At 32.9% G+C, this 16,467-nt stretch overlaps 4 protein-coding genes across 5 annotated transcripts; all 4 read right to left on the bottom strand.

Moving 5' to 3' along the window:
- Nucleotides 1-1,822: 1,822 nt before the first annotated feature.
- Nucleotides 1,823-3,072, bottom strand: LOC110648809 (E3 ubiquitin ligase BIG BROTHER-related). Of its 2 annotated transcripts, XM_058138719.1 has the most exons (2): nt 2,745-3,072; nt 1,823-2,575 (listed from the first exon to the last, which is right to left on the bottom strand). In XM_058138719.1, the coding sequence occupies exon 2, from the start codon at nt 2,554-2,556 to the stop codon at nt 1,951-1,953; it is 606 nt and encodes a 201-aa protein (XP_057994702.1). In that variant the 5' UTR covers nt 2,557-2,575; nt 2,745-3,072; the 3' UTR covers nt 1,823-1,950. The 2 variants fall into 2 exon arrangements, with proteins under 2 accessions (XP_057994702.1, XP_021658856.2); XM_021803164.2 differs by having other exon boundaries at nt 1,823-3,064.
- A 772-nt stretch (nt 3,073-3,844) lies between these two features.
- LOC110648804 (protein HAPLESS 2) lies at nt 3,845-5,374 on the bottom strand. The gene is made up of 3 exons (XM_021803161.2): nt 4,669-5,374; nt 4,481-4,581; nt 3,845-4,350 (listed from the first exon to the last, which is right to left on the bottom strand). The coding sequence occupies exons 1-3, from the start codon at nt 4,764-4,766 to the stop codon at nt 3,845-3,847; spliced, it is 705 nt and encodes a 234-aa protein (XP_021658853.2). The 5' UTR covers nt 4,767-5,374.
- An 840-nt stretch (nt 5,375-6,214) lies between these two features.
- On the bottom strand, nt 6,215-10,501 carry LOC110648806 (proteasome subunit beta type-3-A). The gene is made up of 7 exons (XM_021803163.2): nt 10,335-10,501; nt 10,073-10,254; nt 9,755-9,862; nt 9,077-9,166; nt 8,420-8,504; nt 7,494-7,588; nt 6,215-6,492 (listed from the first exon to the last, which is right to left on the bottom strand). The coding sequence occupies exons 1-7, from the start codon at nt 10,338-10,340 to the stop codon at nt 6,444-6,446; spliced, it is 615 nt and encodes a 204-aa protein (XP_021658855.1). The 5' UTR covers nt 10,341-10,501; the 3' UTR covers nt 6,215-6,443.
- Nucleotides 10,502-11,624: 1,123 nt separating this feature from the next.
- LOC110648805 (N-glycosylase/DNA lyase OGG1) lies at nt 11,625-14,234 on the bottom strand. The gene is made up of 3 exons (XM_058137996.1): nt 13,417-14,234; nt 12,967-13,177; nt 11,625-12,047 (listed from the first exon to the last, which is right to left on the bottom strand). Exons 1-3 carry the CDS (start codon nt 14,142-14,144, stop codon nt 11,799-11,801), a joined length of 1,188 nt encoding a protein of 395 aa, XP_057993979.1. The 5' UTR covers nt 14,145-14,234; the 3' UTR covers nt 11,625-11,798.
- Nucleotides 14,235-16,467: the final 2,233 nt, after the last annotated feature.

Raw genomic sequence — 16,467 nt, 5'->3', positions numbered from 1 at the left:
ATAAATAAAAATAGATGAAAGGAAATAATATAAATTATGGGAGTTCAATTCAACTTTAAGGTCTATTTTTTTTTTAGAGAATTTTGTTTAGTTTGTATGTCGTTGTAGTAAAGTTAAATTTCATTGCAATTTTATGTGTTAATGATTGAGTGTTTAAAAGAAATTATTAATAATTATAATAAATTTATTTATACTTTAAATATATTAATATTTTTGTGGTGTTCATATGACGAGCCGCATGCATGGACTAGTCTAACATAGCCGCTTTCACGGCCCTTGATTGATCGGATGCATTTTGCCAATATTTAATGGGAGACTTGAGATGATGTCTGCGGTCCCAAACAATTTGTTTTTGGTCCATTGTTGTCGACAGCTTTTCACCATCACAATGAATAATATTAAATTACAATTATCAATCTTCAAAGTATTATTTATTTATTTATTTATAAATTTTCACATTCACTGCTAATATTAAATCATTTCATTTTGAATTTTCGATGGTGCTAAAGAATTGGGTATTATTAGATTTCTTAATTGTTGTATTTGGCCTTGTATTTTCTAATTAACCTTGTCGTCGTCTACTTTTCATTTCACACTCTTTATGTCGTTTTGTTACAAAATCTTACTGCTCACTCTGCACTAGCAAACGAGAATTTAATTTTATATAAAAAAAACCCAATATCTACTTAATTTATATAAATACTACCTACGGTCCAAAATTAATATTATTAATTCATATTTGTTTTATATTTATGTGGGGCAGTTTGTATTCCAATGGCGGCTTTCAACTTTCAAGCTTTCAAGTGGGTGGACAACATAACATTCGTGTTAAAGGTGGGAAATTAAAATATCAAATTGTTTTAGATTTATATGTAAATATTTTTGGAAATTAGTATGATTCATGGGTCGTCGGCTTCACTTTGTTTCTTCTTTGATTTCTATTAATCTAATTAATTTATAATTTTTTTTATTTTTTAATATTTAATTAAACTCATATTATCAAATAAAGAAATATTAAAATTACTTCTGAATACACATTTTTTTAAATAAAAATAAATGTATAGATAAGCTAATCATACATTAAAAGAAAATATTACGCCTTTTATACATATATTTAAAAATATTACATCACATTTATGCTAGTCTAAAGATTAGGATATTTCTGTGAATGGACTTAATTAGATGTAGAATATGCTACTACATATTAAGAATATAGTAGTGAAATTTAAACTTAAGACCTCTCATACTAAATAAATTTCTTACTATCTGAACTAGCCTTTTGAGGCTCTTAATGTATTGGAGCTAAGTGTATGTAAGTAAAATCAATTGACCCACTAAATTTAATATATATATATATATATATATATATATATATATATATATATATATAACAGGCAAATTTAAATGCATGTGAGTAGGGTCAACTTAACCCACAAAATTTAAGACAAATAATTCCAAACATGATAGACAGATGATAAAAGTACTTTATATTGTGTTTGAATTGAAGGAAAATAAGGAAAGAAAGTAAAGTTTAAAAGAAAAATAATTTTATTTTTCATTTAATTTATATTTGATTTAAAAAAAATAGAGAAAAAAGAAAATTTAAAAAAAATAAATATTATATTCCACCTCCATTTTCACTCTAAAATGAAAAAATAAAAATAAAAATTATAAAAATATTCATGTATTTCATTGATTTTTTTTAACCCACCGACTCAATCTCCTAGCTCTACGTTTGCTTTGTCTACACATTTTCATATAAGCATAAAATATTTTACAATTTGAAATTTAAAATCATAAAGAAATAGTAAAAACAAATTAATTAATGTAAAAATAAATTCTAATTAAGTAAATATTAGTACAGTAATATTTCAATTGAATTAAGAAATGTTGACATATTAACAACATATTTCAAATTAATTATTATAATAAAATAATTAATCGACAACCCTAGCAAATATTGTTGGTTGAAGAAACTTCAGAGGTGCAAATGGGGCAAAGCTTCTTGATTTGAAGCCAATTGGTAATGCATTCAGAATGGTAAGGATGATCACAAGGAAGAGCTACTAAAGATTCACCTCCTTTGTATTCCACTTGACAAATCACGCATCTATCAATCCCACTTCTCTTCTCTACACATTCTTGGTACTTGCATGGCCGCAAGCTTTTCCAGATTTCTTCCTTCGATAGTCCTCTCTTCTCTTCTCCTATGAACTCTCCCAGAGCTATCAGCTCTTCGTAGGATAGCTCGTCGAGATCAATATCGTCTTCTTCTTCTTCGTCTTCTTCCATATCTTCGTCGCTGTTGCTATCATGTCCTTCAAGAAATTCCAAATCTTGGGTTTCAAAGAATTCATAATCATTTCCATTGTTTTCTTCGCTTGAATCTTCATCAATTTCTTCGTCTTCGCTATCGCTTTCGATGCTTGTTAGAGTATTGAAAGCCCTATCCTGCTCCTGCAAAGCTACTGCAATAGCAAAATCGGAATGAACTTGATCAAGATCAGCAAAAGGAACCCTCCTGGCAGCGGCTTGCTTTCTCTCTTCGTCGTCCATTGGCCGTTTCCTGTCTTGGCTGTTTTCCATGGATCAAATTAATATATTGCAGTAGAAAAACAGAAAATAACATGAGTTGAACTGATATATTCGAAGGAGGACAGAGCTTAATTTCTTGAAACGAAAGGCAGCTTTCATGCAGAATTCCAGATTCCTAGTTGTTTGAAGTTCTAACTCTAGGGTTATACCATTATTCTTGCCTCTGGATCGATCGCCGCTCAAGTAGTTTCTTCAGGGACAAGGAAGCTTTTTCTGTGAAGCAACTGAAAACACTTCCCACAAGTTATTTTCCTTCATCTTAATTAGCTTATTCCGATGTTCCAATCTTGTATAGAGCCCTTGCCGTAAGGCAACCTCTCTCAAATCCAACTGAGTACGTCTCCTTGATACACTTATATAAAATTATTCTTGCTTAATTTACATGATTGTTACTCACATTGAGCATCACTAAATTAATATTAATTAATTGGGTTATTACTCATTGATAGATTAAGCTTTTGGAAAAAATTTTCCCTTGTTAACTTGTTTTGGCGATTTAATTAGTAGGAGTGGAAATTCCATGGATATGGAATATGATAAAGCTTTATTTTAAGGCATGATTTAAAGCGCGGAAAAAAAAAAACTTACCTAAACTTAAGCCTTGTTTGGTTCAAAATATTCTATTTTCTAAAAAGTATACTTCTCAAAAATATACTTTTAAAGAATTTATTTCCTGAAAAGTATATATAAATGTGTTATGTATATATATTACCTTCTAAATAGTTTGCTTCTAAATTCAACAAAGAAAAGAGAAGCAGTTTGCTTCTAGATTATAAAAAACAATAATATCCATTGAATAATCTAAAATGTAACAAATTAAAGATTAAATTAGTAAATTAAATTACACTTAACTAGGAAAGCGTAACTTACCAAGTCTTACAGATAAATTACTTATCTTGCATGAGAAAAGTTGAATATCTAATTTTCTGAAAAGTTGATTTGATAATGCAAATCAAATAAGGCCATTTTCTACACTTCTGAAGTAGCACTTTCTTAATTTACTTATTTCTAACCAAATAAGATCTTAATCCACCAATAGATTTAAGACATAAACATGTAAGTCCCACTTATTTTCATGTGAATCCTAGATTTAAACAATAATTTTTCAAATAAAAGAAAAGCTCTAATTTAATCTTTTATCTGAATTTAAAAACATTATTTTGGAAAATATAAGAAAAAGAAGCAAAAACTAGAACAAAAAGCATGTATTTCCTTGCTAATCAAAATTAAAAGATACAGGTATATATGTTCACCACCTTACTCTTGAATAAATCTTTGGCCTGAGATTTGTACCTTTCCTTGCAAACTTTGATGAGTGAATCACCCTAATATTATGGACTGTACTACCATGATTTCTATGCTTATTAAGGAGGTAATTTCTGCCATAAGTACTAAACTCTGATTCTTTGCTAAATCCTACTCGAATCCGATGACTTCTTGGCCTCAGAGATTTCCTCAAGTGATGAACTCTCCTGTAATCCCTCATTTCTCCAGACAGTGATCTCCTCATCTCCAAGGTTCTGTTAGGTGCATAATGATAGTCGTCTTCGCTTGTATCAAACTCATCACTACTGAACTGTTTTGTGTGGTGATGGCTTACCCTTTTGAGCATTGTAAGAGTATCACACAAGCAAAAGCAACAGTATTCCCATAAAGAGAACCAAGAAACCATGCATGCCCATAACATTTTCCAGAGGCTACGAGCAACACACTCGCAGATACCCAGTTTGTACAAGAGATAGAAGAATAAGAGCACTGCACAGGCAGATTTAGATGAGTTATGATATATGTAATTAATTATTGAGATAATTAAAATGGAAAAAAGGGTATTAATTGGCACGATTAAATGATCATAACTATATAGACATTAATTAGAACTTATTACCTATGTAGAACAGAGCCAGAACCATGGCTAACTTCAACAGACTTGCAATGCAGAAATTTTCTATGTAACAAATAAAATCCCATGTTGACCCACAAACTGAACTGCATCATGTATAATGTCAAAACAATTTGCAATGTGAAAAGTATAATGGGATAAATATGAAAAGAAATTTTTTTAAAGAGAATTACCTGCAAGATTTTCCAGCAAGAAAATCGAGTGGAGAGGTGAAAAGATTGCTTATTACTTGAGTGAAACCAGAAGTGAACGATTTAATTATATTACCCATCTACTGGCGAAGTAATTCACCGGTCAAAGTATTCAAACAGTCCCAAAGAATTCACTAAACCCTTACGTTTTGTTTCTTAATTTTGCTCACCTCTGCAATCAAGACCAAAACAACTAAAGAAAGTAAACAAATTCCAGAAGTAGGATACAGAAGAAGTCAAGAAACCCTTATTAGGCTTTCCTTGTCATATACAACTCCTGTACATATATGTGTCGTTCCCATGAACCGTGTCTACATTTCCTTTCCACTTTATGAGGGAAAAATAATATAATTCAGTGCATAAAATTGGAAAAAAAAAATTTGAATGTCTCAAAGAACCAGATAAACTCTTAATTGTTGCATGTAAAAGTGAGAAGAAGGGCAGAATCTGGCGAAACCATGCAAATGATGAAATATAGTCTGTGTGTGGTGTGTCAGAGAGTGAGAGGTTACTGTTTTACGTTGGTGATTATGGGTCGAAACAAAGGTTCTCCATCAGAATCAGATGTGCTGTGTTGAGACTATTAATGTTTGCTGCACTAAAACTTTCTGGCTTTTTAAGGCACTAAACCAAATTTGCAAATACTGTGAAGATGGCAATGAAACACAAACATAACTGTCGTGTACAACCGTCTTTCCAATATTTTAGACCAATCTGTGACTGATAATTTTAATTTAATTTAATTTAATATAATGTTTTTTAGTAGAAAAATTGATATAGTTGAAATTCAAACCTAAATTTATGGGTGAGTGATATGTTTTAATTACGAAATAAAGTGAGGCAATTTATTTTTAATTTTAAGATTTTATTTAAGGAAAATATTTTTCATGAAATATATTTTCTAAAAAAATTTTCCACAAATATTTTTTTTATTTAATTATAATATTAAATTAATGATATATTTTTATTTTATACATTTATAAATATATTCACATTTTAATAAAATCATCAAAATTTTAAAAATAAAAAATCACTTTCTTTTTTAAAACATTAAAATTATTTTTTTTTACAAATAATTTATTTTTTTTGACAAAAAAATATTTTTCTATCACTAATTTTTCTAAATATTTCAAATGCCAGTTTTCTCTTTAGTAACAAATGAAAAGATGGAATAACCATGGTCTCAGTCCGCTAGCACTTGATCATAGCATCCATAGATCAAGCATGGTTCGAAATACGAGGGATGGATATTTGATCTGTGTTCGATATCAGGGGCACATCTCACAAGACCAGGACACTGGAACAGGACTGCAGATCTAACAAAGCAAAACATAAAATTTATCCCTTTTCGCCGTCACCACATCCCTTTGCGCGAAGAAGAATGCACAAACACGCCAGGCCCTTCAAGCTTTTCGTACCCCATTAATTTTTTAGACCGAAAGTTCAGACTCGTTAAGCAGTGAATGATCCAGTTGAATAATTTTTATGACATCTTATCAGAGGTCTAAATTCATTCAGAATAGACGACTAACAAAAATCAAGCTTGGAACTAGAAGCTGCATTTTAAAAGCGTAAATTTATAATAGCTTCAAGTCACAAATCTTATAAACAGTAATATCACCAAGTTATACAGTAACAGCATTCATTGAATAAACCAGGTCTCTTTCAAATATGTGTCTATGGGTCGAAAATATTCCAAAACAGGTGGCCTAATCTTTGTATGGAAGGACTTTGGTCTTCAGCGTAATGAACAATTGTCAATCCATTCTTCCCTTTAAGATTCTTTCTTTAATTTCAGTGGGTGTGCTGCAGCATAACATTAAAAAATGTTAGGCTGTCATCAATTATAAATGGATCAAATACCAAAAAGAAAAATTATTGAATCTACAAACAGTACATATGATCAACAGTTAGAACTGAATATAGACATGAACACAGGAACTTGTGGAAACCACAGGAAGAGAAGAAAAAAAAAAAGAGGTTTGGAAAACAGCTCTGACAATCAAACTCCTCTTGCATGCATTTGGGCAACATATGGAATTATTAACTATCACTTGTTTTAAAAACAATCCGATCACCAAAGTTGATAGGATAAGACATTCATACAAACTTATAACTACTTTTTAATTCTCTGGTTAACTTAATATTATGTAATGCTGCATTTATGATAAAGAGCAGTAAAAATAAAATCACAACAACAAATTTGATCTTCAGAAGATTCCAAATTCACTCTGAAGATGAAGAAAATTCCAATTAAAGATCAAGGAAATTAAAATTCAAAAACACTACAATCCAATTGTTGGATATGGCTTAGGAATAAATTGAAAACTTAACTGTTCATGGAACAGGCAATAATGTAGCCACAATCTTACAAAAGATTTTATTCAAATTCAAACAAACATAAAGGCACAGTTTGGCATCACAAAGATTAGTAGATTAACCCCATATTTTATGTTTGGAGCACAGGACAGACACATTCTACATCCTTCAAACTGAAGGCAAATGGCTTCATTCAAAATGTTCCAAAATCCAATGCGGTAACTCTCCAAAAGGATAATTAACAATACTCAACAACAAACTAAACTTTATGAGATCAGCATTAGATCTTTTCTTTAACTAGATTTTTTGCAAACAGAGAGAAAAGAAAGCGAAGATGTTAATTTGATCAATAACTGAGAACAGAAAACTATAAGGTGGTGTTGAGAATGAATCAAGACTTCTTTAGGCCATTGCGTGATTTCGCAGGAAAAATATTTCTATGAACTAAAGTACAAACAGAAAAATAAGAGATGCATATGAAGGCTTACACAACATAGATATGTCCACCCCAACCACTCAAACAGTCCCGATCTACTGATGATAGCAACGCTTGAGACACAGTTTCAAATAATTCTTCAGGTTCCTGAACACAGGTTGACACAGAGTTAATAATGCTTTCATTAATGACACATAGTAAAGGGAGTACCTCAGTGGTATAAATCACATCAACGACATTTCAGATGTTAGCCAATAATTATTTAGCAGCTTGTCAACCATTCAGTGTGTTTCAAACTTTCATGACTTGTACAGGAACTAAATGACAGGGGTGATACTCTATTGAACTAACAAGTTAGAACTAAATACAACATCATAATCTTTTCTTATTAAAGCTCCAATATGGTGTGGAAGCAAAGCCTAAGTAGTCACTCAGCATTCCATCCATCACTACGTAGAAATTACATAAACTCCAATTATTTAATGCACTACAATGGCTATTACACTTTTATCCGCCCATACTATTACATTTATCTGCCCATATGATAAACCAGCTCTACTCACTTTATGTTAATTGCCAACCTTTCTTTTAGACCATAACCATGGTATTACTCAAGACTTGGCTTGGCTACTACAGAAACTAAACTTGAAAGTTAAGCTTCAACTCAGCAATTTGCAAATTGATTAAAAGCAGACTGGTACCACCCCACCTACCCCATCCCTACAACACCCAACCACCACACCCCCCCACCCCCAACCCTCCTCTTTCTCTCCCACATGTACACAAGGATGCAAAAGAGAGGGGAATTACATCAAGAATCAGCTTTAAAATGCACTCATGTACATATTCTGTATTACATCTGTATGTGCAAATTTCTGTAGCACCACTACTCAAAAGCCATGCAGTTGTAGGTGCAGGGTTCACTGTATATTGCTCCACAATCTGTACCTTTTAGATATAAATCATAAGTCAACTAACCATGTCAGGCTTGAACACTGCTTCACAAGCACCATAAAGCGACTCTGAGGCTGTGCCAGCAACAACAAAATCTTTCGCAAGTTCCCTATATTTGACAAAGAAGGAAAACATTTAAAAAAAAAAATAAGTATTGCAGACATAAGCATATACAGCAAACACAATCTTATGAAATTTGTTTAAATTATTAGCCAGATTGCAGGTTTATTTGTACACTAAGGCCCTGCATGCCACTTACATGTGGAAACACACAATCTATAATGCCAGTAAAATGAGCTTGTATCTACTAACAGGCAATAAGTGGGCTTCACTCACATTATAGATCAATTCTACCACTGAAAATGAATGATTCCAAGGAAGTCACAGTAAATGGACTTTCCCATAAAAGGTACAGTTTAAGATCAAATTGAAAGGTGCAAGCATGCAACAAAAAGCTGGGGAGATAAGGGAATATCTCGGAAAATTATTATTTTAAAATGTCTAAAAATACACTTGAGTAATGCAAGGAAACCTTAAGAAACATTCTTCAGCTTTTTGCCAATCTATTAATAAAAGATCAATGATGCACCCTTCATGTGCACACTAGCACATTCAAGTTGCTAAGAGAACCCAGCATGCTGAGACTTAGTTTGAAATGATGATAGAGAAGAAATAACGAACTTGGCACCAATTGAGTCCATTGTGCAAATGAAAGGCTTGTTCTCATCACTCAATCCAGCAATTACAGGTTGGCAGAAGTATGGACCAAACCTGAGAAAGTGTAAGCATTATTTCATTTTTCATCCATCCAAATATAACTGCTACAAACAAATTTTGCCATATAAAGCATTAAAATGCATCTGGTTGAAAGTTGAAACAGAGAAACAAACAATACGGATACAGAGATTAAAGAATAAAATCAAGTGGTGAACATCACTAGAGTGTTACCAGAGATGGTAACAACTTTCATTCAATAGATTTTGAAATAGTTGCTTACCCAGAAATTGCAGGGGCTATAATAATAATAATAATAATAATAATAATATGTTTTATATCATCATACTTATAGTGTCAATAAATTTATTTATATTACACATGAAAGTTGTGTTCTTTAACTACTAATAGACAAACGAATATAATCATATAAATATTGTCAACTTCAGAAACATTTCACAACGCTGACAATCCCATTTGAAAGTGAAGGTGCAAAATCTAAAACAATAATGATGATGCCCATACACTTGGCAAATTAAACAGATACAGACCGTAGCATGAAACCCCCCACAACCAGAATAATCATGTCAGCTAACATTCATTTCCGTTACTTAGCACCCCAAAAAAAGAAAAACCTTCGCAAACCTTTTCTCATAAAGGAGAGCAGAGACGAGGCTAGCAAATGTCTCAGGCTTCATGTCCCTCTCTTCTCGCAGCTGATACAATTTGTGACGGAAAACAAGCCTCTGATACCTATATGGTATACACATTTTAATTCTGATATATCCTTTCAAACTACAAAATATGTACATATAACTGAAGTCGCAAAAATCCCAAAGGATAAAGAGTAAAAAATACTTATCTATTGCACCACCCAGAAATTTACTTACTACAAGCAAGAAAAATAAAATATATATATATAAAAAAAACCCAAATGAGCAATAAAAAGATGAGTGAATGTACAGAGTTTGAGCGTCAGTAGCTAGGCCAGAGAGACCCATGAAGAGCCTATCGTGGAATTTGTAGATTCGCTGGAAATCGGTGGCAATAGTTTGGAGCTGGACACCGAGTCGCCGATCACTCGCTATAGCGAAGCAATTCTTCCCTACCATCGCTATTAGGGCACTCCCATTGTACTCGAATATCTGCAATCGCCCCATATCAAATGCTATCAATGATTTATGAATAGAAATTAGGTTTTATGCAGAGAGAGAAGGGTACTTACCGACATTGAGATTGAGCTGCAGAGATTAGAGGAGAGAGCTTCGTTTTAGTGTTTCAAAGGAGGGAGCTAAAGAGAAAAAGGAATAGAAAAGTGCCCGATGCACAAATGGCGGTTTCGGCTTGTATGCTACTCCAAGCTTTTGCCTCCAGCCCAAGTCGAGTTAATTAGACCCGACCCGACCCGACCCGGCTCTTCATTTGAGAAGTTGTCATTTCTTGAGACATATATATGTGCTTGAAGTGAAGGCCATCGCATAACTTCAACATTTTATTGATGGACTCCACAGATAAGTGAGATTATTCTGATCATTTGATTAAGGTTGGGTTGTTCGGAGAGAAGTTGCAAATTTACACTGATGAAGGAACAAATAAAGTTTAATGGAATAAGCTTCCAATGGTATAAGGTATAAAAAATTCATTTGCTAATTCTTATTTCAATTTCGTTGCTTTTACTGTTTATATAAAGAAGTATGAGAAGTCAAAACTAAATAATAAACATATCCTTCAATTTGAGCACAAAATTTGTCCTTCCAAAAGGAAAATTTCCAGGATCATATTTGCAAGCTCTGGGACTCCTATGGTAATTGTGCATTGTAGAAAAGGCAAGCTTCATCCAATTCTACAGCCATTGAGAAAAAGCGAGCTTCTTTTCCTACAATTAAAATTCTATTTTCCAATTTCGATACTTAATGCTTCACATTGCAGACATCGGATCAGACCCAGGGAAAAAAAAAAAAAAGAGGGAATTTCAATTTTGGAGTTAAGGGTGCGTTACTTTCAAGGAAAAATGGATTCCATTTTCCATCACCATTTTTGGCGTTTATTATTGTGACATGAGGGTCACAGTTTAAACCACAAAAATCGACCTCTTGCGATGCAAGGGACGTACAATGGAATATCCGCACAGGCGGCCAACGTGGGATCTGGGAAGTTCTGAACATACTTCATTCGTGCAAAAATGTAGAAATTGAGTTTACTTTGAGTTGGAAACTAGGAAAATAAAATACTAGTTCTTAAAGTTCCATTTGAACTGAGACCTGGCTAAGAAAAATAAAAATAAACTCTTACGGAACAGGTAAACATATCATAGCATATTCCTATTTTCATTTTCCTGGAAAATCGTCTCAAAGTGGGTAAAAAAGATGTCCTTCATAAGACAAGGCAAAAAAGTTACATTGTCTGATTTCTTCGTTTCCCAAATGAGGTATTATAAAGCAGATCTCCATTCCATGCATTTCATGTTAGTGTAAATAAAGAACATCATGCATCTTTTTCTTGGCATAAACATATGTAGTGTTAATTGCAATATTAATTTTGCAGGCTTGTATATGAAAGAGGAAGTGTTCAATCTTCCAACGAAATCCATTTTTTGGTGGTGACCCATATCAGGAGTTCTCGCTTAAGGCGTTCAACAAATTAATTTTGAACTCAAACACACAGACAACATAACTTAAAATGATGTACTCTATTTATAGCCACAATTTCCAATATCTGCTTCACCGTCTTTCTCGATAGCAGGTTTAATCTCTCTGATATTCCCAAATTGAGATGGTAAAATGGTTTTTTGGGCAGGCAGCTCAGCAATGAAAAGTAGAGTTTGTGCCCATCCAGCATATTTCCCATATTTTCTTACAAATGCATCTGCCACTTGACTGCACAGCTTTGGTGTCAGGCGGGCACCAGCAAGCTCAGGTAGTAGATATCGTATAGCAATCTACACAAAGCCCCCAAAAGAACATTTTGATATCAGACCTTCAATTCAAAAATATCAGACCTTCATTCATCAACAAAAAAATATAAAATAGTACAATGCAATGTTGCTAATATGTTAAGCAGTACCATAATGAGGCCACGGCCATATTATCCAAGAAGGGACCAGCGCAGTTATACCGAGTATAATCATTATAACAACAGAATGAAGCTTTTAAAAGGATCAATCCTACCCTCTTAAAAAAAGAGAAGGAAGAAGAAAAAGTGAGGATGAACTTATTCTTCTTGATCTGCCCATCATGTGTTTCATCTACTTGTATATTCTTCCTAACTTTTATAAATATTATGCTTTGTGAATTCCAAAATCAACAGGTAACCAAAAGATTGATCAACTCAGCTCAGGTTGGAATTTAACAACTTAAAAGCATAATTATCTTTAACTACCATAATCCTGAGTAAATGGAGCATAATCAATCTATAAAAACAACCTAATTGTCATACACCTGAACAAGCATCACAGTTTGACCAACATTGCCAACTCAAATGCAGAAAGAAAATTCCAGAAAAATTAACACATGAATTTACTATTTTTCTTTTCCTTTTGCATAGGACTAATTTTAATAGCTTATGCTTACTCAAACTGGTGAAAGATAGTATTCATTCTGCTACACTGTTGAGAAAGGGGCTTCTTTAACAATGACAAGGAATTGCAAATTCACTTCTCAAAACTCTGAAGTCTAGACCAACAAAACTTTTATTGGATGAAATCTACTCTCCAAACCCACCTTTATAGTTGGGCAAGGATTCTGATCAACCAACTCAACAAAGGCTCCCCACAGAATTTTAGATTCCATCGAATCCCAAATTGGGAATAGCAGATGCAAAACAAGTACAGCTAGCAATTTAAAAATCACAGAAAATACCTGCCACACATGCGTATCAACAGGAATGGCGTGGTGTTGATCAAGAGAGAAAAGAGCTATGCACGCTGCTACTTTGGGCCCAACTCCAGGTAAGGTACAAAGAGCATCAATCACCACTTGGAGATCCAATTTACGGAGAGATGCAAGCCACTCTGCACCTCCACCAGGTTTTAATTGCAAAGCATCTACAGTGCCAGTTATATATTTTGCCCTGGCCATGAACCAAAAATAAAATCTCAACTACATTAATTTAGATCGAAACTGATACTGGGGATATATTGAAGAAATGGAAACTCAAAATCCATGTCCAAATTGCACAGACATACATCGTAATGAATCAATAGTGCTCTCCACTACTGAAATTTAGTTAGCTAATGCCTAATAGGATTATGTTAAACAAAGAACAAACTTGTGCAACAAATCAACATAAAAGAAGCTTAAACAAAATACCTGTAACCAAAACCAGCCTCTCTAAGCTCCTGCTCAGTGGCCATAGCCAATCGTTCCAAAGACGGGAACTCGTGAAACTCAAAACCCTCAACATTCCCCAGATATTCTCCCAAAGAAGATATAAAATCCACCATTTTAGTGATTCTCGCAATGTTATTATTGGAAGAACACAGGAATTGAATCATGCACTCCAGTGGGTCCTGCCTCAAAACCCTAGCCCCCTTCAAGTGTAGCGCTAGCTCAGCAAACCGCGAGTCCGAGGCCGAGAACTCAGCCCAAATATCGGTGAGTGAGATATCAATGTTGAGGAAATCGAGAAGAGCTAATTTGGCGGCGGATTCGGAGGGAGTTCGGTGGATGTGGTAATAAACGTCGCCGTTTTCATGATGATGCTTGAGCGATATCAAGTGAGGGCCGAGAGTGCCGGTATACTGGAAGGCACCCGTTTGTTTCCAGCGGAAGGTTTGGCCAGTGGGGAATGTGAGGGGAAGAGAGAGTTCCGATTGGATGAGGTCAAGTGGGACCCAATTTGCGATGTGTGTCGCTGTTTTTCTGGTGGTGGTGGCGGCTTTGAGGATGGGTTTTTTGGGTTTCTTTGAGCAGATTTGGATGGTGGTTTTGGAGTTGTGAGGTTTGAGGAGCGTTTGTGGTGGAGTAGGAGGTGGTGGCGGCGGTGATTTTGCGGTGGTGGAAAGTGGTATTTTCGGCCTCGGTCTCGGTCTCTTCATTTAGGAGCTGGGATTTGCGGCAGCTTTTCCTTCCCCACTCCGCTCAAGAGGAAGACGGTTTCCACCTATCACCTTTCCTATTTTCTCTTTATTTAAAAAAAAAAAAAATCCTTTTCAAAAATAGCTTGAAGAGAAAAAAAAAATAATACGCAAAAACTAATTTTAAAAATATCATTAACATTAATAATAATTTATCTCATCTCCATTTGCAACTTTTCCTTAGAATATAATTTTAAAATATTGCGTTTGATATAAAAAAATATTGAGTTCATTTAAATATATGCATTGAGCTAAAATAAATTCATATTATAAATAACAAAATAAAAAAGTAATGATATAAATTTTTAAATATTTCTTAAATTTAAAACAATCATTTACGTATTCCCTTCTTCTTATGAAGAAAACATTATTTAATTGACTGTCGTGATTTTATTATAAGGTGTGTGTCTTTTTATTTTGTATATATGCATGTGTGTTTTTTTTTTTAATAATTTGGTTAATTTTGAAATTATTTGTAAGTGGAAATTAACTATTGTAATATATAGGTTGATTTTTATTTTTATTTTTATTTTTTAGTAAAAATTTGAGAAAATATAAATTAAAAATTGAACACATCAAATAAAAAAAATATGCATTGAGCCAAATGAGTTAGGTATAGTATTTTTTTACAATCATAAAAAATACCCATCTCTTTTTAATTGTTATGGGAAAAATGATTTAGAAAATTTAATAGATAAAACCTAATATTGAAAATACTAATAATTAAATTTTAATTGTAAAGTAATTAAATTGGATTAGACGAGTTTTTTTCATAATGATAAAAAAATATTTAAAAAATAATGAACATAAACATTATAAATAGGTAGTAGTTAAAGGAAATTATAATTATATTTCATATATTTTAATCATGAAAAATTTTAATAATTAAATATTTTTTAAATTATCATTTTAACAACATTTAATATAATATATTTTTAAAATGTTTTTTACTTTTCATTCTAAACTATCTTCAAGATATTAAAAAAAATCATTCTAAAAAATATTTAATCAAATAAAAAGATTTAATAAATATGTATTTTTTACTAAAATTAAAAGAATATTTTACAAATTTTTTACTGCATGAGATAATTTTAAGAATTTTGGAATCAAATGAATTGAAAATTTTAATAAATTCTCAAAATTTTGCCAGCAATTAACTTTTAATTTATGCAATGGACCCTTTCTAAATAAAGCCCTTTTAATTTATGGAGATTATAAAATATTTTTAGAATAGGTATCCTTTGTTTCACATGCGAAGTGGATGCTCTTGTTTTAAGAGAGAGAAAATTCTCTTGTTTTAGGCTCAGTTAGTCTTGGTCTCTTGAGTTCCTAAGTGGAAATTGTTAACTTTCTTTGCCTTCGAGTAGGAGAAGAGCTCTGCTTTTTGTTGGTTGGCCTGGTTGTGGGATGACCCTCCCTCAAATGGTTTTGGTTGTAAATGTTTATGTGCTTATTTTGTATTGGATGTGGTTTGCATGCAGGTCTGTGCTTACACAAGAGGACTATGATCAAAGACCTTGGCGTGCTAGGTTTAGTTGTGCTTGATATGGACAGATTGGCGATCAAAGGAGGATGGGCGACGTTGTTGGGGGATCTTGGTCGCATGTGTTGTCGTCTGCTAGGGACTAGGTTTTTGGACCAAAAAGCTAGTGTTGGTTCTGTTCATGGGGATTAGCTTTACGAGTTGAAAGGTCCACATTTGCTTCGGCTGTTTTAGCATCTCCGATATCAGCTACTACACCGCGGCTGAGAAGGTCATCTCATTTGACTTAAGAGTGCCAGCGAGCTCTGCGGCGACACCCTCTCCACTTTATAGAGTTGAGCTTTTTGTTTTGGTGAAGGTTTGGGATGATTTCTTTGTTTATTGTTCTTCTTTACAGAGAAGGTCCATGGTGAGCCTTTTGGGTTTTGCTGGTTTGTAGCGTTGGATACAATCTATGTGCACTTGTTTCGGTGGTTGACAATCTTTGGAGGTGGCATTCAATAACGAATCCATTTACAGAAATGAGTCAATTGACCCTCATTTTTTTTTAAATTACTTATATATGTGTATTTTTATGAATTAATTTCTCTTAAATTTAAGTATTAAATTTTCTTTTTAGGCAAAAATATATATTTTTATAATGAGAGATTTATTGCCTCCTATTTTTATTAAAAAAATTAAATATTTATATTTATTTAAATTAACTTCTAATATAAAGCGAGTTGGTGAAAAAAAATTTTTACAATAGAAAAAATATTTTTATAATATTTTATATCTTTTTTATAAGTTCACTGGGAGAAA

Source organism: Hevea brasiliensis, chromosome 16 (assembly GCF_030052815.1).
Source record: "Hevea brasiliensis isolate MT/VB/25A 57/8 chromosome 16, ASM3005281v1, whole genome shotgun sequence".
NCBI classification, from domain to species: Eukaryota; Viridiplantae; Streptophyta; class Magnoliopsida; order Malpighiales; family Euphorbiaceae; genus Hevea; species Hevea brasiliensis.
This window is presented reverse-complemented; position numbering and strand designations above follow the sequence as displayed.

Coding starts and splice junctions, on each gene's coding strand:
- LOC110648804 (XM_021803161.2), bottom strand. CDS start 4,766: ATGGGTAATATAATTAAATCGTTCACTTCTGGTTTCACTCAAGTAATA. Junction 4,582..4,668: donor CTTGCTGGAAAATCTTGCAG/GTAATTCTCTTT, acceptor TACATGATGCAG/TTCAGTTTGTGGGTCAACAT. Junction 4,351..4,480: donor TCTGGCTCTGTTCTACATAG/GTAATAAGTTCT, acceptor CTGCCTGTGCAG/TGCTCTTATTCTTCTATCTC.
- LOC110648809 (XM_021803164.2), bottom strand. CDS start 2,586: ATGGAAAACAGCCAAGACAGGAAACGGCCAATGGACGACGAAGAGAGA.
- LOC110648806 (XM_021803163.2), bottom strand. Junction 7,589..8,419: donor CAGTGTTCAAGCCTGACATG/GTTAGTTGACTT, acceptor ACCTGTGTTCAG/GAACCTGAAGAATTATTTGA. Junction 6,493..7,493: donor GGTGGACATATCTATGTTGT/GTAAGCCTTCAT, acceptor GTTATGCTGCAG/CACACCCACTGAAATTAAAG.
- LOC110648805 (XM_058137996.1), bottom strand. CDS start 14,144: ATGAAGAGACCGAGACCGAGGCCGAAAATACCACTTTCCACCACCGCA. Junction 13,178..13,416: donor GAGGCTGGTTTTGGTTACAG/GTATTTTGTTTA, acceptor GTTCATGGCCAG/GGCAAAATATATAACTGGCA. Junction 12,048..12,966: donor TTGATACGCATGTGTGGCAG/GTATTTTCTGTG, acceptor GGCTTTGTGTAG/ATTGCTATACGATATCTACT.